General features: G+C 47.3%; 2 protein-coding genes and 3 gene segments (V, D, J or C); all 5 read right to left on the bottom strand.

Moving 5' to 3' along the window:
• Positions 1 to 21,924, bottom strand: part of LOC127031404 (T cell receptor alpha variable 38-1-like) — a 255,799-nt gene that overhangs the window by 43,429 nt on the left and 190,446 nt on the right.
• LOC127031414 (T cell receptor alpha variable 19-like) overlaps positions 1 to 21,924 on the bottom strand; it is a 92,618-nt gene that overhangs the window by 36,776 nt on the left and 33,918 nt on the right.
• Positions 10,895 to 21,924, bottom strand: part of LOC127031398 (uncharacterized) — a 414,252-nt gene continuing 403,222 nt past the window's right edge. For both annotated transcript variants that reach the window (XM_050918174.1, XM_050918173.1), the window contains one exon: positions 10,895 to 11,205. In XM_050918174.1, the coding sequence (XP_050774131.1) occupies positions 10,907 to 11,205 (299 nt within the window). In that variant the 3' untranslated portion in view covers positions 10,895 to 10,906. The remainder of the gene's footprint in view (positions 11,206 to 21,924) is intronic.
• LOC127031410 (T cell receptor alpha variable 18-like) lies at positions 13,386 to 15,156 on the bottom strand. The segment is given in 2 exon segments: positions 13,386 to 14,185; positions 14,632 to 15,156. Coding segments are annotated over 2 exon segments (480 nt in total).
• LOC127031400 (immunoglobulin superfamily member 3-like) lies at positions 16,934 to 19,767 on the bottom strand. The gene is made up of 3 exons (XM_050918175.1): positions 19,202 to 19,767; positions 18,516 to 18,815; positions 16,934 to 17,338 (listed from the first exon to the last, which is right to left on the bottom strand). Exons 1-3 carry the CDS (start codon positions 19,239 to 19,241, stop codon positions 17,004 to 17,006), a joined length of 675 nt encoding a protein of 224 aa, XP_050774132.1. The 5' UTR covers positions 19,242 to 19,767; the 3' UTR covers positions 16,934 to 17,003.

Below are 21,924 nucleotides of genomic sequence, written 5' to 3'. Positions count from 1 at the left end.
CAGAGCAAATATTAATACCTGGGGGAGCAAACAGCTGTGCATATCTCTCTATCAGTGTTATGGAGGGCAAACAATTTACGAGTTTACTTTGTATATGCTTTATACAGAGTAAAACTGATTTATTTGGGGTTTGGATCCCCCTGGGTGTTGGAGACAGGAACACTTCTTAAGCTGTTTTCAGTTAAGCTTGCAGCTTCTGGGAGAAGTGATTCAGACTGGGCCTGGGTTTGTAGCAGGCCAGAGTGTCTGGCTCAACAAAGCAAGGTACAGAAGTCCCACGCTGCCAGGGAAAACGAGCTCAGAGGTAGTCGCAGCACATCAGGTGGCAGTCCCAAGGAACTTTCTGTGACCCAACCTGTCACACCATCCACAGCCACAGAAACTCTGACATTATAATTAAAAAAGACTGACAAAGGAGGTGCTGTCATTATCATGTATATGTTGATGTATGAACTGCTAGGCAGCTCTCTAACACCACATTCTACAGGCCATTGCTTTTTGACCCCACTGAGGTTTACCAAAAGAAACTACACCATCTGCTCAAGAAACTCCCTGAAGTAGTACAGGAACACATTTACACAGACACACCCCTACAGCTCCAACCAGGGGTATTCTATCTGCTACCCAAGATCCATAAACCTGGAAATCATGGATGCCACATCATCTCAGGCATTGACACTCTGACAGCAGGATTGTCTGGCTATGTAGACTCTCTCCTCAGGCCCTATGCTACCAGTACTCCCAGCTATCTTCGAGACACCACTGAGGAAACTACAATCCATTGGTGATCTTCCAGAAAACACCATCCTGGCCACTATTGATGTAGAAGCCCTCTACACCCACATTCCACACAAAGGTGAACTACAGTATCTCTGATAATGTCACGGCAAACCTGGTGGCTGAACTTTGTGACTTTGTCCTCACCCACAACTATTTCAGATTTGGAGACAATTTATACCTTCAAGTCAGTGGCACTGCTATGGGTACCTGCATGGCCCCACAGTGTACCAACATTTTTACGGCTGACTTAGAACAATGCTTCCTCAGCTCTCATCCCCCAGTTCCCCTTCTCTACTTGTGCTACATTGATGACATCTTCATCGTATGGACCCATGGGAAGGAGGAAGGAGGAATTCCACCAGGATTTCAACCTTTTCCACCCCACGATCACCTTCAGCCAGGACCAGTCCACACAAAAGATCCACTTCCTGGACACTACACTTCAAATAAGCGATGGTCACATAAACACCACCCTACACTGGAAACCTACTGACCTCTATACTTACCTATGTTGGGGAGTGCAGTGCTCCAGGTAACTGGCAATATGGCGTGGGGTCAGAAGTTTACATTCTCAGGCCTACGACTGCCTTTCAAGCTAAACAATATGTTCCTTTAAAGTTAGCATGAGTACATGTAATCATTTATCATTTTCTTGTGTTCTTTTGTTTATGGTACAAGATGTAATCGATCAAAGGGGTGGGGGTCAGTAGTATGGGTTAAGGATATAGTTAATTAAAAGATCCGGTAGTTAATGAATTGTAAATGATGAATTGTGGCACCTGTGAGCATCTTTGTAAACAAGTGGGGTATATAAGGTAGGGAAAAGGATAATGATTCGTGCATGATCTGAGATTTTATATCTCCTTGCACCTTATTTGACTCAAATAAAGATACTTGCTTCTCCACTCCGGTGTGGTCATTGGGGATACGCACACCGGGCAAACGAACCCCAACTGTTGCCCCCCTGCAACAGCTTTGGCGACCGCGGCAGGACGGTCTGAGGCTGAAAAATTAGCCTTGCCCGGACCCTCTCCGGTGGCCGACGGACTGAGACAGTCACTGATGCCCAGCGCGCACCGGTGCTTTCACCGGGGGCCTCAGCGAAGTCTGGTAGGGTCGACCCCGGGAGGCACAACGGTGCAACGCCCCAGAAGGTGGAGAAGCTTTGGTCCCAAGCGACGGTGAGGAACCGGTCTCGGGGATAAGGTAGGATAAAAGTTAAAGGGTTTAATCTGTCACCTGCTAAGACCTGGGGACGCCCAGGGTCTCCCGGTAAGGAATGGGACAGGGACAGTCACAGGATAAGGTAGCGTGCACGCCTTTAGAATGCATTCTGGTTGCATTCTCGGTAATTGGAAAATCTTTGGAATGGATCCACTAACTAAAGGTAAACTAAAAAGATATTGTACAATAGACTGGCCTCAATATCAGCTGGAGGATCAGGAACGGTGGCCACCGGAGGGTTCAATTAATTATAATACAATCCTCCAACTTCTTTTATTTTGTCAGCAAACTGGTAAATGGAATGAGCATATGTATGGTCAGATATTTATGTCATTATGGAACAGAACAGATATTTTGAAGCAGTGTAATTTGATTCCAACAGGCTTAGGGAAGAGTTGTGAAAATGTTTAAAACTCATTTACTGTAATAGCAGGAGCGGGGTCACATTTGGCCACAGCACCCCCATTGTATGGTGATAAATTCCCATCAATCCCGCCAATTGAGCCCACCACAGGTTTGTACCCTTTAATTACTGAAACCCGAATCGCTCGCAATGCTACGGCTACTCAGGAGTTAACCACTATGCAGGTGTACTCTCATGTTCCTTTTAATCCTGTGGATCTAACGGCTTTCAAAGTGCAGGCAGGGAAATTCTCTACCAACCCCTCCCGATTTATTTCAGTTTTTGAAGGCTGTCTGGTTAGTCATAAACCTGACTGGGATGACTGCCAGGTACTTCTGTGAACACTCCTCTATGAAGTGGAGCGAAACCAGGTTTTAGCTAAGGCACGGGCAGAAGCAGAATGGAGATATGAACAAAGTCCTGATGCTTAGAAGGAGGCCAGGGAGGAATTACAGAAAATTATAGATAAATTCCTGCAGTGTGGGGTATTACAGGAGTGTCACTCAGCTTGGAATACCCCTATCTCACCAGTCCAGAAACCTGACGGCAGTTATCGATTGGTGCAGGACTTAAGAGCAGTCAACGAGCGGGTTAAGACTCTACACCCCCTCGTGCCCAATCCATATACGCTGCTAGCCTCTGTGGGGGGACAGTATTCGTGTTTCTCAGTTCTTGATTTAAAAGATGCCTTTTTCATGATTCTGGTGGACACACAGTCCCAGGAAATTTTCTCCTTCGAATGGGAAGATGCAAACAGGAATAAAAGGCAACTGTGTTGGACAGTGCTGGCGCAAGGATTTAAGAACTCCCCCACTCTTTTCGGTCAAGCTTTATCCCGGGACTTGGAAGGATGTGAAAATGAGAACAAAGTCCTTCTCCTACAGTATGTTGATGATTTATTAATCACAGCAGTGGGACTAGAAGTATGTCTCCAGGCAACCGTAAGTCTTTTAAACTTTCTCGGGCTGCGGGGGTATCGCGTGTCAAGAAATAAAGCTCAAATTGCCCTCCCCGAAGTACGTTACCTAGGCTTCCAGATCAGACAGGGGGAGCGTCAGCTTTCAAGGGGGAGGCTTGAAGCTATTTGTCAAGTTTCTACTCCCCGGAATCGCAAGCAGCTCAGAGCATTCCTGGGAATGGCAGGATTTTGCCTCATATGGATTCCAGATTTTGGACTGCTAGCTAAGCCACTGTATGAATGTGTTAAAGGGACTGATCAGGAACCATTTTACTGGACAGCAGAGGCAAATAATGCCTTTACCTTAATAAAAAGAAAATTGATGGAAGCCCCAGCCCTGGGTCTGCCCGATCTCTCTAAGCCCTTTCAATTGTATGTACATGAACGAAAGGGGTGTCCCTGGGACTACTTACGCAGTTATTGGGCTCTTGGAAATGTCCAGTGGCTTATTTCTCCAAACAATTGGATCAGGTTGCTAAAGGGTGGCCGGCATGCTTACGGGCAGTTGCAGCTACAGCTCTGGTGTTAGAGGAAGCAGAAAAACTAACTTTGGGGGGGGGGGCTGTTCAAGTATACACTCCACATATGGTCCAAGCCTTACTGGACACAAAGGGGGGTCTCTGGCTCACCCAAGCTCGAGTAGCCCGGTATCAGGCTAAGCTCTTAGAGAACCCCAAAGTTACCCTGCAGGCTTGCCCCTCCCTTAACCCAGCCACCTTGCTGCCAAAAACAGAGGGCCAAGAACATGACTGCTTGGAAGTTATAGATGCCCAGTATTCCAGCCATCAGGATTTGGAAGATCGACCTCTCCTTAACGCAGACTATGAGTGGTACACGGATGGCAGTAGCACTGTTGTAAATGGACTTAGAAGGGTGGGCTATGCTGTTGTGTCTCTCCATGAAACTGTGGGGGCAAAAAGCCTGCCCCCCCGGGACCTCAGCCCAGCTAGCTGAAATAGTGGCTTTAGCCCTTGCACTTGAATTGTCAAAAGGAAAAGAGTTAATATCTTCACGGACTGTAAATATGCTTTTGGTGTGCTACATGCCCACGCAGGTCTGTGGAAACAAAGGGGATTACTGATGGCTCAGGGATCCCCGGTCAAGCACGGGTTACAAATTCTTCGGCTTTTGGAGGCCATACAACTCCCCTTAAAGGTAGCAGTAATGCACTACAGGCTCATCAAAAGAAGGATCACAGTATTAATCGAGGAACACTGCTAAGACTGTGGCTCTTAAACTTGTTAAAGAGATTTTTTCCTAAATTTGGCCTACCTCGATGGATGGAGTCTGACCAGGGAACACACTTCACCTCAAAAATTGTCCAGAATGTCTCGGATATCCTCCAGCTCAACTGGAAACTTCACACCCCTTGGAGGCCACAGGCCAGTGGAGTGGTAGAGTGCACTAATCAGACACTCAAGAGGCACCTAGCCAAAATATGTCAGGAAGCGTCTTTAAAGTGGCCTGATGCCCTACCCTTGGTTTTACTTTGCATTCGGGCTCTTCCTAAGGGTAAAACTGGTTTAAGCCCCTTCGAGATTATGTTTGGAAGGGCATGGCCTGTGAATGGTACCCCGATCCTGCTAGGGGAATGGGAGGCTGGGTGTGGACATTTGTCTCAGTATATGTGTTCTCTGTCTGCTGTTTTATGTTCTTTTTACAGGTACATTAAGGACTCTCAGCCACTCCCTTTGGATGCACCTGTCCATTCCCTACAGCCAGGTGACTTCGTCCTTGTCCGTACCTGGAAGGACGAACAGCTCCTGGAACAGTGGGAAGGACCCTATCTCGTCTTACTGGTTTCCCACACGGCAGCTAAAGTAGAGGGACACAAAAGCTGGATTCACTACTCCTGACTAAAAGCTTTACCTCCACCGCAGAATCCAGACACTAAGCAGTGGACGGTTCAGCCTACCGGAACCAGAGAATCGGAAGATTTGGGACTCAAGTTATTGTTTAAACGCAAATCACTCTAATTTGGCCATGTTTTTAATACTTGTATGAGTGTTTACTGTTTCTGGACAGCTGGCCCCTTTATCCTTCCGCTCCCCAGAAAAAAACTGGTGGGCCCTTTTAGCTGTCACAGCCTCTAATTCTTCCCACTTTTGTGTAGGGAGTGGTTACACTTTAGGGTCTGTATTTACTGCTTGTTTTGTAGGAGTAGCTATGCCCTTGCAAGATATTCACAATTATACTGAACTTGCTGCTTATAATATTAAGTTGAAGGCCCAGCAGCTGTCTGATTTTGGCTCTATTTCACATCCTAAACCCTATACAAACCAGCATCGCCTTCAAATTCGGCTAATGGCTATATCCTCGAATGTTACATCCTGTTTTACTGTGGTGGGTGCTCAAAAGGCTGCTATTAACTTAACAAATCATGAGATGAATTGTTCTGTTGCTCCTACCTCAACTTCCTATCTTTATTCACATTTATACCTTCCCTGTGGGTGGTTTTTGCTCTGCAGACTAACTGCATTCACTTATGTTCCAGCTAACAGTTCGGGAGGCCCTTGTTCTCTTGAACGATTAACCATGGGGGCTGTCCCTGGTCATGCTCTAGTTCTAAAGACACCGGGGCCTACCCGAGTCCAAAGAGCTCGGCGTGGCCTGCCTCTGGACGAAACCTGTGATTCTAAGGTAAACCTGGTGTCTAAATCTCAGGCTATAGCCCTCGCTACTTCATTGGTCGGAGTCCCAGGCCTGGCCTTAGATGCAGAGCTCCAACTTGCAAAAGTGGCCTGTGCCCTTGCCAAGTCCATCAATCTAACTTCCACTTTAATCTCTGACTTGGCCTCGGAACTCACAGGGGTCCAAGAAGGGGTACTCCAAAATCGCGCTGCAATAGATTACCTCCTCTTAAGGCATAATCATGGCTGTGAGGAATTTAAGGGTCTCTGTTGCTTTAACCTTTCTGATCACAGCCAAAGCACTGAAAATGGACTGGCTAAGTTGCGTGACATTGTCACTATTTTGCGTTATGTGAGTGACAATAATTGGTGGGGTTCTTGGGGTTTTGGTAATTGGTTTGGGTGGCTTAAAAGCATTTTTACCTCCCTGCTAGTGGTAATAGCAATTGGTTTGCTCTTCTGCTGTGGTCTGCAGATAGGAGTGCCTTGTTGTAAAATCTGTCTTTCTGCCCTCCATCAGCCAACAGAAATGTACCCCCTTAGGGCAGTCTCGCTGCCAACATCAGGTGGCTTGCCCTTTGATCTTATTCTAAGTAATGAATATGAGAAAACTCAACGAAAGGCCTTTGAGTATTCTCAAAGGGGGGATTGTTGGGGGGTGCAGTGCTCCAGGTAACTGGCAATATGGCGTGGGGTCAGAAGTTTACATTCTCAGGCCTATGACTGCCTTTCAAGCTAAACAATATGTTCCTTTAAAGTTAGCATGAGTACATGTAATCATTTATCATTTTCTTGTGTTCTTTTGTTTATGGTACAAGATGTAATCGATCAAAGGGGTGGGGGTCAGTAGTATGGGTTAAGGATATAGTTAATTAAAAGATCCGGTAGTTAATGAATTGTAAATGATGAATTGTGGCACCTGTGAGCATCTTTGTAAACAAGTGGGGTATATAAGGTAGGGAAAAGGATAATGATTCGTGCATGATCTGAGATTTTATATCTCCTTGCACCTTATTTGACTCAAATAAAGATACTTGCTTCTCCACTCTGGTGTGGTCATTGGGGATACGCACACCAGGCAAACGAACCCCAACTGTTGCCCCCCTGCAACACCTATATGGCTCCAGCTTTCATCCAGACCACATCACATGATCCATTGTCTCAGTCAAGCTCTAAAATACAACTGCATTTGCTCCAATTCCTCAGACAGAGACAAACACCTACAGGATCTCTATCAAGCATTCTTAAAACTATAATACTCACCTGGTGAAGTGAAGAGACAGATTGACAGAGCCAGAAGAGTACCCAGAAGTCACCTACCACAGCACAGGCCCAATGAAGAAAGTAACAGAATGCCACTAGCTGTCACCCTCAGCCCCCAACTAAAAACTCTTCGGTGCATCATCAAGGATCTACAGCCTATCCTGGAGGATGATCCCACACTCTGACAGACCTTGGGAGACAGGCTCAGCCTCACTTACAGACAGCCCCCAAACCTGAAGCAAATACTCACTAGCCACTACATGCCACACAATAAAAACACTAATCCAGGAACCAATCCCTGCAACAAACCCCATTTCCAACTCTGCATATCAATTCAAGGGACACCATCATAGGACCTAACTACTTCAGCCATACCATCAGGGGCTCATTCACCTGCACATCTACCAATGTGATATATGCTATTATGTGCCAGCAGTGCCCCTCTGCCAAGCACATTGGCCAAATCGGACAGTCTCTATGCAAAAGAATAAATGGATACAAATCAGACATTAAGAATTGTAACATTCAAAAACCAGTAGGAGAGAACGTCAATTTCCCTGGTCACTCAGATCTTAAAGTGGTAATTTTTCAGCAAAAAAAACTTCAAGAACAGACTTCAACGAGAAACTGCAGAACTAGGATTAATTTGCAAACTTGACACCACCAAATTAGACCTGAATAAAGACTGGGAGTGGTTTGGTTCAGGACAAAAAGTAATTTTCCTTCTGCTGATACTCACCCCTTCTTGTCAACTGTTGGAAATGGTCCACATCCACCCTGATTGAATTGGCCATGTTAGCACTCACCTCCCATTTGGTAAATCAAATCCCATCTTTTCATGTGCTGTATATTTATACCCACCTGCTGTATTTTTCACTCCATGAATCTGGAAAATTTATGCTCAAATAAATTGGTAGTCTCTAAGATGCCACAAGGACTTCTAATTGTTTTTGCGGATACAGATTAACAGGGCTACCCCTCTGAAACCTTTTCCAAAATAGTTAATCCCTACTGCACAATTAATTATTAATTGCAAAAGGTGGGCATTACCAGGCAGTGAAGTGAAATCTCATTAATTTGCATTCAATACTCGCTAAATGGGGGGAGATTCGTTTTACTACATTTGGGGATCGTTTTTTTCTAGCAATATCTGTGATCACTTCAGTTTTAGCTGTTTGTCCGTCTGTTGATCCCTCATCACACAAACATCGAAGTATCTGGGACTATTGTAGTTACTTTCTTGGTTTCACCTTTAAACCTGCTTCATCTTTTTATTTTGCTGAATCTGGTTGCCTTATAATACTGCCAAAGAGTCCAACTTTCTCACGTTTAAGGAACAGCCAATCCCCGTATGGTGTGGTAAGGAAGGAGAGATTAGTCATACCGTATTTTAAAAGACTAGGCTATTTTACATGGTTTGCCTACAGGATATAGCTGCTAAACATTAAGGTGATGTGCAACATTATAAAAACGATGATAGATGGGTGGGTGGATGGATGGATGGATAATGGGATGGGTAGGATAAACCAATGGAGGATCCACGTGACAGGGAAACTCAGAGCGTGACCCAAAAAACACTGATCTCAGCATGAGTCTGTTCTTTGATTTAAGTTGTCTTGAACTCAGGCCTTAATTCTGATTTTCGAAGGGGCCTGAGGGAGTTAAGCGCCCTAATGCCGCTGAATTGCGTCTTTCTCTAGACTCTTTTATAACCCACCCCTCTTAAATGTTCTCTTCCTCCTTTCTGGTTTCTTACCTTCTCCCTCCCCCACTCCGCTCTCTCTCTCCCCACTCCCCATTGCCTTACACCCCAAGTACACACACTAGCTACCAGTCCTGGAGTAGGGGATTTATTGTATGGTGGGGGCACCCCTGGCTGTCCCACTGTGTCACTCCGAGCACAGTAATACACGCTGCGTCTGCCAGCCGCACCCTGTGCAGGGATAAGGTGCTGTTTTCTTTATCTTTGGAGATGTGCAAGGTTCCCTCTGGGTTGGAGCTGTGAGCGGTTCCACTGAATCCAGTCACTATAAATTCGGGTCCTCAGTTCGGAAACTGCTGATACCAGAATATATTATCAGTGCTGGCTGAGGGGTGAGAGCAGGAGAGGTTCAGTTTGGCTCTCTCCAAAGCTTCCACTGAGACTAGCTGTAGATCTTTGCTCTGCCTGTGGCACCTGGGAAAGAAAACCAGACAGAGAATTAAGTTAGTGAAAATTAAATTTCTAAAGAACTTTAGGGTAAATTCCCCCGTTCCAAACGCCATTCTTCCTGGGACTGCCATGCCTGTTTAAACATCTAGGAAGAGAGAAGGAAGCGGGGAGACAGAGGTGGCGTACTGGGTTAGGTGGATGGAAAGATATTGGAAACCCATGCAATCTTACTCAAAACAAGAATCAGCACAATCGCTGAGTCCCTGATTGGTCCCATCCTCACAAAAATCTGGATTTCTCTGCTCTTCTGCAGGGGTCAGCCCCTTGTCTCTCTCTCCAGCCCTGAGGACAGTCACTGAGACAGAAGCTCGGTCCTTTTTTCCTACAGTTGCAAACCGAACAGAGAGACGCATGCAATGCTGCTGCTGCTTTATTTTGGGATCAAGTATCAGAGGGGTAGCTGTGTTAGTCTGGAGGTGACATGGGAGCTAGACGGCATGAAAAAGCCAAGGGGTGAAATAAACGCGATGACCCATGGGTCTACACGGAGCACTTATGCTTGGACTGAGGAGCCCTGTGCCGGGCAACTGTAGAAGTGTTCAACAGAACAGCCTCCCCCGCTACCCCTGGTCACCCTCCCCCACCCCCACGCACCATAACTTTCCCAAGTGAGTTCGTCTCTGCAGCACACACGGCTCATTTGCAAACCGCGGGTGTTGTCAGGCAGTTCCAGTACAGTACTAATTTACCCTGAATTCCGGCTAAATCGTGAGAGATTATTAAAGCAGAATGGGATTGACTAATTAATTACTCAATAATTGGGGTTTTTCCCCAGTAATATTTTTGGCCAGATAGAAGAAAAGGAGGATGTTGTAGGGTGTAGCTCTATAAGATATTGTCCTTGCAGTTGGAGTGAGACTTTGTTTTTGGTTAGTTTGTGCCACGGTTTTACCTTTTACTGGGCTTCAGATTTCTCTCCGAAGAGGGTTTTCTTAGACCTTTTCCAAAGTATCAGACCTCACCAGCCGCCTAGGTTCATAATTAGGCGCACAGAGACCTTTGTAGATCTGACACTAATTGTTTTATTAATTTCTTTTTTTCTACTCTAGACTGTTCTCAGTGATACCTGATGACAGAACAAGGAGCAATGGTCTCAAGTTGCAGCAGTGGAGGTTTAGGTCGGATATTAGGAAAAAAATTTTCACTAGGAGGGTGGTGAAGCACTGGGATGGGTTCCCTAGGGAGGTGGTGGGATCTCCTTCCTTAGAGGTTTTTAAGGTCAGGCTTGACAAAACCCTGGCTGGGATGATTTATTTGGGAATTGGTCTTGCTTTGAGCAGGGGGTTGCACTAGATGACCTGCTGAGGTCCCTTCCAACCCTGACATTCTATGATTCTATGATTCACCCTTGCTTCCCACCCTCCACCCAGAAACACACCCCACATCCCCCCCACACCTGAGTGAGATACTTATTGTGCGGGGGCCGCCCCTGGCTGTCACACTGTGTCGCTCAGAGCACAATAATACACCGCTGCATCTGCCAGCCTCGCCCTGCGCAGGGACAATGTGCTGGATTTTCTGTCTTCAGAAATATGCAGAGCTCCTTCTGGGTTGATGCTGTTAACAATCTCCCGGTATCCCGAAACTATGTACTGGGGCCCTCGGTTCGGGAACTGCCGGTACCAAAATATAGTTTCGCTGGTGATGGAACCGTGAGAGCAGGTGAGGTTCAGTTCGGCTCCCTCTGAGTGCTCTGCGGAGCGCGGCTGCAGGATCTCGGCTCTGCCCGAAGCGCCTAGGAGAGAAAATGCAGTAGAAAATTAATGTAGTGGGCGTGAAACTTCCAGTGGTTTTCATGTCGCCAAACCCCGTCCTCTCCCTGTGACTGTGGGGTGGTTAGAAGAGCTCAGAAGGGAGAACGCGGAAGGGGAGAGAGAGATTGGAACATTTTGGGAACTTACTGACCTGAAACAAAAACCAGCACAAGCGCCGAGCCCAGCATCGGTACCATCGTCACAAGGGGATCAGCCCTGGTCTCGCTGCCTTGCCTCTGCGGAAATGGGCGAGAGGGAAGCGTTGCCCGTTTCCTATTGCTCATAAACACGTTTCTCTCTCTCTCTCTCTTTGAGCTGCCTTTCATCTGAGCCTCCAAAACTGCGTCTGTTAGGAGGCGGGCTCTGGCGTGGGCTCAGGATGTTGGCAGGGGTCCTCGGTCGACTTCATGAAAGGCGAGGCGAAGTAGAAGACCGAGGTGTTGTTATGTCTACATAGGGACCATTTTTGCTTGTACTGCAGCGACCCCTAGCTGTGATAGGTGGATGGGGAGAGAGATCTGGGGATGGATAGATAAGAATGGCCATACTGGGTCAGACCAAAGGTCCATCCAGGGGCCGCTCCGGAGCCATGGGACCAGCGGACTCTCTGCAAGCACGACTGCGGGAGGTCCACCGGAGCCGCGGGACCAGCGACGGGCAGAGCGCCCCCCCCCCCCGCGGCATGTCTCCATGCTTGGGGCGGCGAAAAGACTAGAGCAGGTGCCCCAGGAGGAACGAACAGAACAGGGAATCATCAAGTGATCCATCCCCTGTTGCACATTCCCAGCTCCTGGCAAACAGAGGCCAGGGACACCATCCCTACCCATCCTGGCTGATAGCCACTGAGGGACCTATTCTCCATGCATTTATCTAGCTCTTTTTTGAACCCTGTTATAGTCTTGACCTTCACAACATCCTATGGAAAAGGTTGAGGGGGGCGCTGTGTGAAGTGCTTGCGGATGTCTTGGACGGTTTATTTACTTCCACGGTTTTACTCTTCTCTTTACTGTTCTTCTTAATTCCCTCTGAAAGAGACTTTCTTAGACATTTCCAAAGCACTACTTCTCACCAATCGCACGTGTAAATAATTAGGCGCACACAAGATGTTTTTTGTAAATTTGGCCCTACATATTTATTCCTCTCTTTTAGTTCTCCCTGGTCGCCCCTCTCTCCGGCACCCACTGAAGCATTCCTCACCTTCCGCTCACACCAGAAGGTTTATTGAAGAGGGCAGCCGCTGGCTGTCCCACCGTGTCCCTCCGAGCACAGAAATACACCGCAGCGTCCCTCAGCCTCACACGGCGCAAGGCCAGGGGGCTGGACTCTCTCTCGGCGGAGAAATGCAGGGCTCCCTCCGGATCGGGGCTCCTAGTGGTTTCCTTGTATCCGCTAACTACAAACTGGGGTCCCTGGTTCGGGAGCTGCCGGTACCAGACTGTGCTGTCACTCGCCTTGGTGGAGGGGCGAGAGCAGGTGAGATTCAGTTCGGCTCCTTCCAAAGCTTCTGAGGAGCCCGGCTGCTGGATCGCGGCCACTAGGAGCGAAAACCAGCAGGAGAGTTGATTCAGGGGGTGTGAAACTTCCGGGGAACCCTAGGGGTAAATCTCCTTTCGCCAGCCCCCATCCAGTGACTGCCCCGGGTGTTTCGAAGGGCCGGGAGGACTGGGGGAATGCAGGGGGAAGGAGAGAGAGGTGTGGCTGGATCGAGAGAAGGAAGAGGAGGACTGTGTATGAGGAGCGATGGGTGGGTGCATTTGGTGAGGTGGGGGGATATAGGCGAAGGAGAGAGGGGGATTGGGCTAGGCAGAGATTGGGGAAAACTGTTGATTTACTCACTGAGAACAATCACCACAGTCGCTAACACGGGGGCTGCTGCAGCCCTCCCGTGTCCCCGATGTGTCTGTGTCGAAATGTAAAAGCCACGCTCCACTGCGAAACATTTACACAGTGCCTGCAGGGCGGGAGCTGCCCTTTCTCTCTCTCTCCGGCCCCGGGAGAGACGAGAGCTCGGACCGCCTCCTTCCAGCTACAACCCACAGAGACTTTAGCAGGGCGGTAGAGACCAAAGACACGCAATTATGCCTTGTCTGTGGCTCCTGGCTCCTCTCTCTCTGTGCTGTGACAAGTTAACTCCGGCCTAGGCGGTGCAAATCGCCGATTATCAGGCGCTCAGGCCGCTGCAGCGAAATCTCACTAATTTACTGTCAGCTCGCGCCAAATAGTGGGGAGTTATTGAAACGGAAAGAGATTGGGGTAAATCGGCCAATAAACCAGCTCTCCCAGCAGCACTAGCGCCAAAGGAGGATGTTTCTGTCTGTCTCTCTGTCTGTGGGTCGATTTTCCTCTCCTTGGCACTTAAAATATTCCTCCACCCCAAAGTGCCAGTTTCCCTGTAGACTGTGAACTTTCCCCTGATAATCCCGGTCGAGTTTGTGTGAGTTTCTTTGACAGACTGTATTGGTGTTACGCTAATTTTGTTTCATGCTATGCCACATAGTGTCTCCAAGAGATGAAGCCCTGGATTGGATCAAGCCGGCGACCAGAGATCCAAGTTCTGTGTTTGCAACATTCCTCCCTTTCCCTCCCGGTGCTCGCTTCCCCTCTGCTCCGCACAGACCCTGTGCGGTTTTTGCTCAGTTCCCGGGCCGGTCTGTGTTACTGTGTTGCTTGTGGCGCAGTAATAGGTCCCGGAGTCGCTCAGGTCGCTGGCCGGTTTCGACAAGTGGAAGTATTTGTTCTTTTTATCGTGGGTGGCATTGAACCCTCTTCTGATCCCTTCATCGGAGTCCTCCCGTCCCAGGTGCCTCAGGAGGAACCGGGGGGGCTGGCTGGGGAACTGCACGTACCAGAAGACGGCATACACTGTAGCATCATCATAGCTACAATTAAGCCTCAAACCTTCCCCCTCGGACATACTCACGGGGCCTTGCGTCTGCATCACCGACACCCCAGTGCTCCGTTCTGGAGGGAAAAAAATAAATCCTGGTTGGCATGAAGGATGTGACAGCTGAGATTTTTCAAAGACATCCAAGGGATTCTGGCGCATCATGTGTAGAGTCAAATCCAGAGACTTTGAAACATTTCAGCCTCTCACTCAACATAGGACATTTAGGACCGTAAAAGGAGAGAGTTAGCGAGAGAAGTGCTGCAGTGGGAAGGAAGGGGGGATGCATGGATAGTGGAAAGTGATGTGGGGAGACGGAGAAAAGAGGGATATTATTTTAACTGAAAATTATTGTATATTTGAAGGACGAGATCAGGGGGAGAGACATTCAGAAATGAAATAGCAGCAAAGAGTCCCGTGGCACCTTATAGACTAACAGGTGCCACAGGACTCTTTGCTGCTTTTACATATCCAGACTAACAGGGCTACCCCTCTGAGAAATGAAATAGGAAATTCCACTCACTGAATACTAAAGTCATCACAACCAGAGAGAACCTGATTGTTAACATCCTCTCGGAGTCTCTGCTCCTTGTCTGCGGGAGCTTCCTCGCTCCCCTCTAACCAGCTCCACGAGTTGTTTGCTTTCTCCTTTTCTTGCAGCTACAATGGAAGCTGGTTCTGCTGACAAGCGGAGATTTAAAAGCAGGCAAGCCGTGCTTCCACTGGAGCTGGGGTGGTGAATGCCTCCCGTTGCCAATTCCCCCCCCCCTCCCCTTTCTGTTTGGTCGTAGCTGCCTTCAGGGTTTCCTCGCCTACTCTGCGAGGAGGCAGGCGGCCTCACGAATGAAAACCCTGGGGAGGTGAAACAGTCGTGTGTCATCATGTCTATACAGGGGACATTCCTGCTGGTACTGCAGTGCCCTCTGCCGGGCCACCCGGTGAACTGCAGAGAGAGATACAGGGGAGCTGGAAATTTGCATGGATTGTAATTATTTCAGAAGATCTTTCCCAGAACCAAGCGGGACGGTTTCTTTGTCGTTGCTATAGAACAGGCTAATATAATTATTTAGAAATCATATTTTTTAAAAATTATTTCATTAAGGAATAAGGATTTACCCTCCTATAACACGGCTATTAGAATATTTTCTCTCTCTCTTTATTTGTAGGGGTTAATCTTGCTTCTGCCCACCACCTTAATATGGGAATGTCTTCCACACCTTACTGATAGCAGTAGCAAAGTCCTTAGCGGACTTCAAGGCTCTTACCATGTTAAGTGTGAATTTTCTGCTTGGAGTGTTAGAGGTTTTGATTGTATTAATATACTTTCTGTTTGATTTCTGTTGATTGGTTGTAGGGATGCTAACGATTAATAATAATGTAATAGCAGAATAAGAATTTGGATTGGGTGGGTGATGGGGCTGGATAGAAGAGGGTCATTATTGTGTTATTCTATAAAGACCCCTTTTGGAGAGCCATAAAGAATAAAGGGGTGAAACTGGGCCCTCACTCACAGCCGTGTAGTGGCTCCAGAGTCACTCTGGTGCAGTAACAGAGCTACTCTGAAATTACATCACTGAAGGTGGAACTACACTCTTGGAGCTTGAGGGTAAATTTTCCAACAGTGCCTTCATGACTTAAAGTCTAAGTACCATTCTCCAAAGAGACTTTGGACCAGATTTTTAAAGTCAATCTAATAAACTGGGGGAAACCTTGTTAGGGGTTGAGTTAAACCCTCGTGTAAACTGATGCGTGAAAGTGCCCTTCAGGTAAGATCGTTCTAAGAAACGCTTAAGAGACCACACACCTAAAACAAAACCTAATAGAATCTGCACAAGATGGAGGGGGGGAGTTCCAGTAGGTATTGTAAACAGATGGGAGTTCGGGGGGGGGGGGGGGCCGGTGTCATTTGCTATGGGACAAGAGGGACCAATTGTCCCCAGAACCTTGGCTTGCCACCTCCCAGACTTTTCCTAGGTCTATGTGTTCCATTTCTTGGAATCATAGAATCTCAGGGTTGGAAGGGACCTCAGGAGGTATCTAGTCCAACCCCCTGCTCAAAGCAGGACCAATCCCAGGACAGATTTTTTTTCCCAAATCCCTAAATGCCCCCTCTAATGACCCCCCTGGGTTTAGCAGGCCAATGCTCAAACCAATGAGCTATCCTCTCCCATTTCCCCCCCTCCACAGTCGTTGCATGATATAATATACTCACATCCAATGTTCTATATGATGACACAGCTCTCCCCACTCTGATTTTTTTTTCTGAAATGATGCCTGGGAAGTGGGGAGGGAACGCAGAGAAACTGAAAACAGACACTAACAGAGAGAAGAGCGAAAGTCCAGCAGCAGCACCTATGCACAGCGGTTTCCCGGGAAAACCTAGTATTGGCTGAAGCGCGGTGTTAGCAAGAGAAGCTGTTTCCTGCTGTTCTATTCCTTCTGCGTTGAGAGCTACAGGACTTTGCACGTTCTTGGTCAATCAGTAAAAACACAGCAAATAAATATCCGTTACCAACCATGTAAATCCTGCACGTAGGCAGGCGGTTAGCGTAGATGGCACCTGCTAACCTGACTGGAATTTCTCCTCCCAACAGCTAGGTCCACAGTGCCCCATACTTTGACTAGATGCTCTGGTCAAAACAGCTCCAGGTGCCGCTCTGGATCTTTAGATCTTTGCACATTTGACCCTTCCGAGCCTTCTTTTTATTGGAAGACAATTGCAATTAGGCTTGTAATTATCTGAGTCGCTTTGGATACAGAGATTTTCAAAGGAGCCTAAGGGAGTTGGGCGCTTATTGCTCACTGGGGTTCCGTGGGTCCTTTCTCCTGGCTCCTTTGAGGATCCCAGCCTGTAATTTGATTATCTGAGCTCCCTTCTCTTCCTGCCAAGGACTCTCAGACTCGGGGAGGTTTCTGTTCAGCTCGCCCTGCATTTCCTCTCGCTGTGTCCCTCACGGCGCAGTAATACACCCCCGAGTCCTCCACCGCCACCTTGGTGATGCGCAGCGGGGCGAACCGGCTGGAGAGATCAATGGACAGTTCAAACCTCTCCGACGTCTCTGCAGAGTTGTAGCCAGAGATCACAGCTCGAGGTGCAGATCCGGGGCTTTGATAGTACCAAATAACTCTGTCATAGCCAGCGACACTGTGGTTACAGGGGAGATCAGAGCTGCCCCCCGCCAGGAAAGACAGCGCAGCAGGCTGAGAAACCTTCGTGTCCACCTCTCCATCTGGGGGAAAAAATCATAATAACAGAACATGAAAAATCCCCCAGACATAGACAGGGAAACTATCAACAGCAGCAGCAGCGTGAAGTGTCATCGAGAAGGACACCCGGACACAGGCGAAAATTAATAAATACGGGAAGTAGGGGGAGGGATAATGCCCAGAAATGCCACGTGGGAATCTGACTCACTGGAAACAAGGATCAGCACAAGCGTGGAGACCCGGGTTTTAAGCATCTTCTCTGCCGAGATTCGGTGTCTCTGAGCTTCTGCACCGAGCGGCTCCGTTTTCTCTCCACTCAGGCACCTCCACCCCCAGCCGTGTCAGGAGAAACGAATTAGGCCCTTTCCCCGCAGAGGGAAGCCGAGCTCTGTCTTCTGAGGGCTGAAGGAATCCGAGAACGCTGCTTCCGCTCCGAATTCAATTCTGACTCCTGGAGTCAAGCATCAAATCTCTCTGTGCTTGGTTGGCAGCTGCCTTTCCGCTGCGCTGCCAAAAAGTCTGGCAGGGACCGGGAGGGTTTGGGGGCGCGGCGTGGGGAGGAGATGGAGCGAGAACTAGATGTCTAGAAACACCAGAAAGTGGTCTTGTTTCTGGAATTTCTGTCGGTGCGGCAGCGCCCTCTGCGGGCTCTTGTGTGAACTGCACAGGGGTACGGGGGAACCGAAGTTCTGGCTTCTACAGAGGAGTCGCGGTTTGTAAAGGAAGGAGAGTGGGGTGAGGGACTAGGTTAGTTTTGTTTGTTTATTGTTGCTATTGACACGTGGATGATCTTACAGCTTTGAAGCCAGAGATATTTTGCATTCGGCTTCCTGGAGGGAACATGTTTTCCCACTGAAGAAGTTTACTAATGAACTTTCCTTTAGGAAGTATCCCATAGGGAGAAAGGGAAAGAAAATGAACTGTATCTCGGATTTGTTGCAATATGGAGTGACTCCTGATTTACGCTGATCTTCACACAGCTGTCCCAGGATCTGCAGACCTGGGTTCCAGTCCCCAGCTCCTTGTGATATGGCCCCACTGACTCCACTGGAGCTCTCCTCATTTATAATAGCTGAGGGTGAGTCCCTTTGGCTACCATGGATTTACACTGCTTTGCACCCACTGGGGATCTGCCCCTGCAGCTCCTCCTCCAAGCTGACTTTCGGAGGATGAGGGTTTTTGCCCTGAGCCCAGCTCTACCTGTGTCACTGTGCTCCACTGCACAGAGGTAGCTGCCTGAGTCCCTCAGCTGGGAGTCGGCGATGTGCAGGGAGCTGCGTTCCCCATCTTCCAGGCGCTCGCCTATGAACCGCTGCCCCACAGTGACATTCTTATTAGAGCTCGCCGTCAGCAGATAGGTCAGCCCTTTCCCAGGAAGCTGCTGGTACCAGTAGAAGGTTTGGTAAGCGCTGGTGAAGGAGCAGGACATGGTGGAGACCTTCCCTTCCCCAGTAACCAGCGACTCAGGGCTCTGAATCACTTGGGGTTCGCAACAGGAGACTGGAGGGGAACAAAAGAACAGTTAAAATGTAGGTGAGAGTGTGTTACTTTGCCTGTCTACCTATTTAACCATTCTTCCCTCTGAAGCACCCTTCCGTCCATCCATTGTCCCATGCACTTTATCTCTCTCTACCTAGAATCTTCCCCGATCTTGAAAAGCGGCAAGAAATGCTAACAAAGAACCCCAGGGCAATATGACTGTTTAAATAGATCAGACAATGTTTGCCCGATTGGCAGACCCTGTTTCCCACATGTAGGTGCTGTAGCTCTGAATCAAATAGAGCTGTGAACTGAATCAGATACGTCTTCAGTCGTTCCTAATTCAATGTCCTACAAGCGAAGGATCTGGCTTAGAAGAGCCCAGCGTGTTCCGAGCAGAAACTTACGATACAAATGAAGAAAGACCAAGGGGACTTTCAGCTTCATGATTCTCAGGAGGGATGAGATGAATTTCTGACACCTGTAGCAACCAGGAACTGAGATGCGGCGGGTGCCTGCCTCATCTCTGCCTGATTTTTTTTTTCATTCTCAGACACAGCATGTGACACACACACTAGCCTATGTTCCTGTAGATGCCTCAGCTTGCTGACCTCAGCTGCCTTCTCGGAGCTGTACAATCACAGTGTAGAAAAATGCACCCAGCACTAGGCGATTCCTTGGGAATAACTGAGCAGCACCAGCTGCGATGAGGAAGGAGGGACTGTGACCTTACGAATATAATATCCCATTGAAAGTATGACACATGGCAGTTAAAGTGTTAAGCAAAATTCTGCAGGCTAAGTGACCTAGAGTCGACCTGTGGAGGCATGTGAGAATAGTATGCAAGTGATAATTGGAATTATTCAATGCTAGTTATAATAGAAAACCCGCATTGTTAGAGTAGCAGAATGGTAGGTGTTTACTCAGGTTTTGTGATGTAAACAAACAATTCTTGTCTGTTACTATTGCTTTGACTCAAGATCCAAAAGGAATATTAACATTTATGTTTACACTTTATTGAAATAATATTATTGTCTATATGTTTCTCTGAAGGTTGTGGTCACCTATATATGAACTGTTGAATGGATAGATTACCCTTTGTTAATTGCCAGTGATGTTAGGAAAACAAGGAATCGCTTCAAAAGAGTATTTTACGCAGGACTGAATGGACAAGAAGCTTCTGGAAATGTATACGGATCCTGGGACACGATCCTTTTTTGTCTCATATCTGCTTGGATGCTCATGGAGAAAGATGCAAGCCACAAAGAATGAGATCCTAGAATTCCTGGTGCCTCATAACAGACATTAACTTAATAGCTCTGGACTGATCTGAAAAGAACTGTCTGCATTTACAAAGCTCAACGACTCTATGTATCTGAACCTCAAGAATTAAATTCAAGTCTGTATGTAAATTGATCTTTTAACCAACACTAAATCTCTTTTCTTTTTTAAACAAATTTTAGTTTAAGTTAATGAGGATTGGTTATAAGCATGTATTTTGGGTAAGATCCAAGTTATAAATTGACCTGTGTAGGTGGCTGATCCTTTGGGATTGGGAGAACCTTTTATTTTGCATAATGAAATAAGATTTTCATAAATTATCATCATACCTTTAACATGTGTGTATGGATGGAGGCCTGAGGTTGGGTACTTTAAGGGAACTGCATTGTTTGGACTTCTGAGTAACCAGTGAGGTAATACAGAAGCTGTTTTGTGCTGGCTTGGTAAATCGAAATATTGGAATATCCACCAGCTTTGGGGGTTTGTCTGCCCTATTTGGTGTGCAGTTCACCCTGATTGAGTGACCTCAGTTGATTCCCCGGGGCATCATTGTCACAGGGACCAGTGGCTATCATGCTACCCAAGGCCTGGGTTTGTGTCCTTTCTCCACCCCAGGCATTCTGGGTGGCTTTGGGCAAATCACTCAGGGTCACATTTTTAAAGAGCTGCCCAGTGGGATTTTAAGATGCATCCAGGGCTCCTAATTCCCATGGATTTCAAAGGCTGTTTGGCACCAAGGCACTTCTGAAAAATCCCACTAGGTACCTAGAGCCCTTTAAAAATCTCCCTCTCTGTGCCTCAGACACTCAGCTGTAAAATGGGGGTAACAGCACTTTCCCACCTCTCACAGGTGTTGTGTGGACCCATAAAGTGAAGATTGTGAGGTGAGTAGACACTCTGGTAATATAGCCAGAGAAATATCTAGTGCAGGCAGTTTTAGGCTGGAATGGTTAAAGATTTCTGAGGAAGTTAGTAGCCCAATTTCCCTTGAATTCCACTTGGAGTTGAGCAACTAATTCCTTTGGGCTCCTTTGAAAATATTTTAAAATGTGCTTTTCTCTCCCCCCTCCCCCCACCCCCATCCAAACCCTGCAGTATCTCAGCACCACACAGACATGAATGGATGTAGCCTCGGATTTTCAAAGGAACCAAAGGGAATTAATAACCTGTATCCTGTTGAATTTCAGTGAAGTTTGGCTACCTAGATCCTATAGGTCTCTTTGGCAATCCAAACCTCAGCCTCACAATGGCACATTTTTTGAGGTTTTTATGAGGTGAAAGGGTCTAGCAATGGTTATTCTCAGTCAGGGGGAAAGGGGCAGATTTTCAAATATTTCTGATACTAAGGAGGCCAAAAATGACCAGGTTTCAGCAGATAAATGTGTGTGTATGTGTGTGTGTGTGAGAGAGAGAGAGAGAGAGGAGTTGTGTTTGAGAATCTGTGAGTGTGTATTTGTGTTTCATCTGCATGTGAGTAAGTTTGGTATGTGTGCTAGCTTGGGGGGCATGAGTATGTCATTTTGTGTGTGTATAAATAAGAAAATTTGATGTGTGTGAGTGAATGTGTGGGTGTTTGATGTATGTAAGAGAAACTTTGGTATATTTGTGATGCTGGGTGTGAGTGGCTTTGTGTGCATCAATTGTGGGTTTATATATGTATGAATTTGATGTCTGTAAAAGAGAGGGAAAGAGAGATTTTATGAGTTTGTGTGTGTGTGACAGAGAGATTTCGGTGTGTGTCTTTGAAACACATAAGTAGTTGTATGTCCAAACAACATTCTAATGCCCAGGCTGAAGTGAGGAGGTGCCTTTATATTTGATAGTAAAACTGTGGTGAAAAACTCCTGCC

This window comes from Gopherus flavomarginatus, chromosome 11 (genome assembly GCF_025201925.1).
Source record: "Gopherus flavomarginatus isolate rGopFla2 chromosome 11, rGopFla2.mat.asm, whole genome shotgun sequence".
NCBI classification, from domain to species: Eukaryota; Metazoa; Chordata; order Testudines; family Testudinidae; genus Gopherus; species Gopherus flavomarginatus.
Note: the sequence above shows the minus strand (reverse complement) of the source record. Positions and strands in the feature narration are given on the sequence as shown.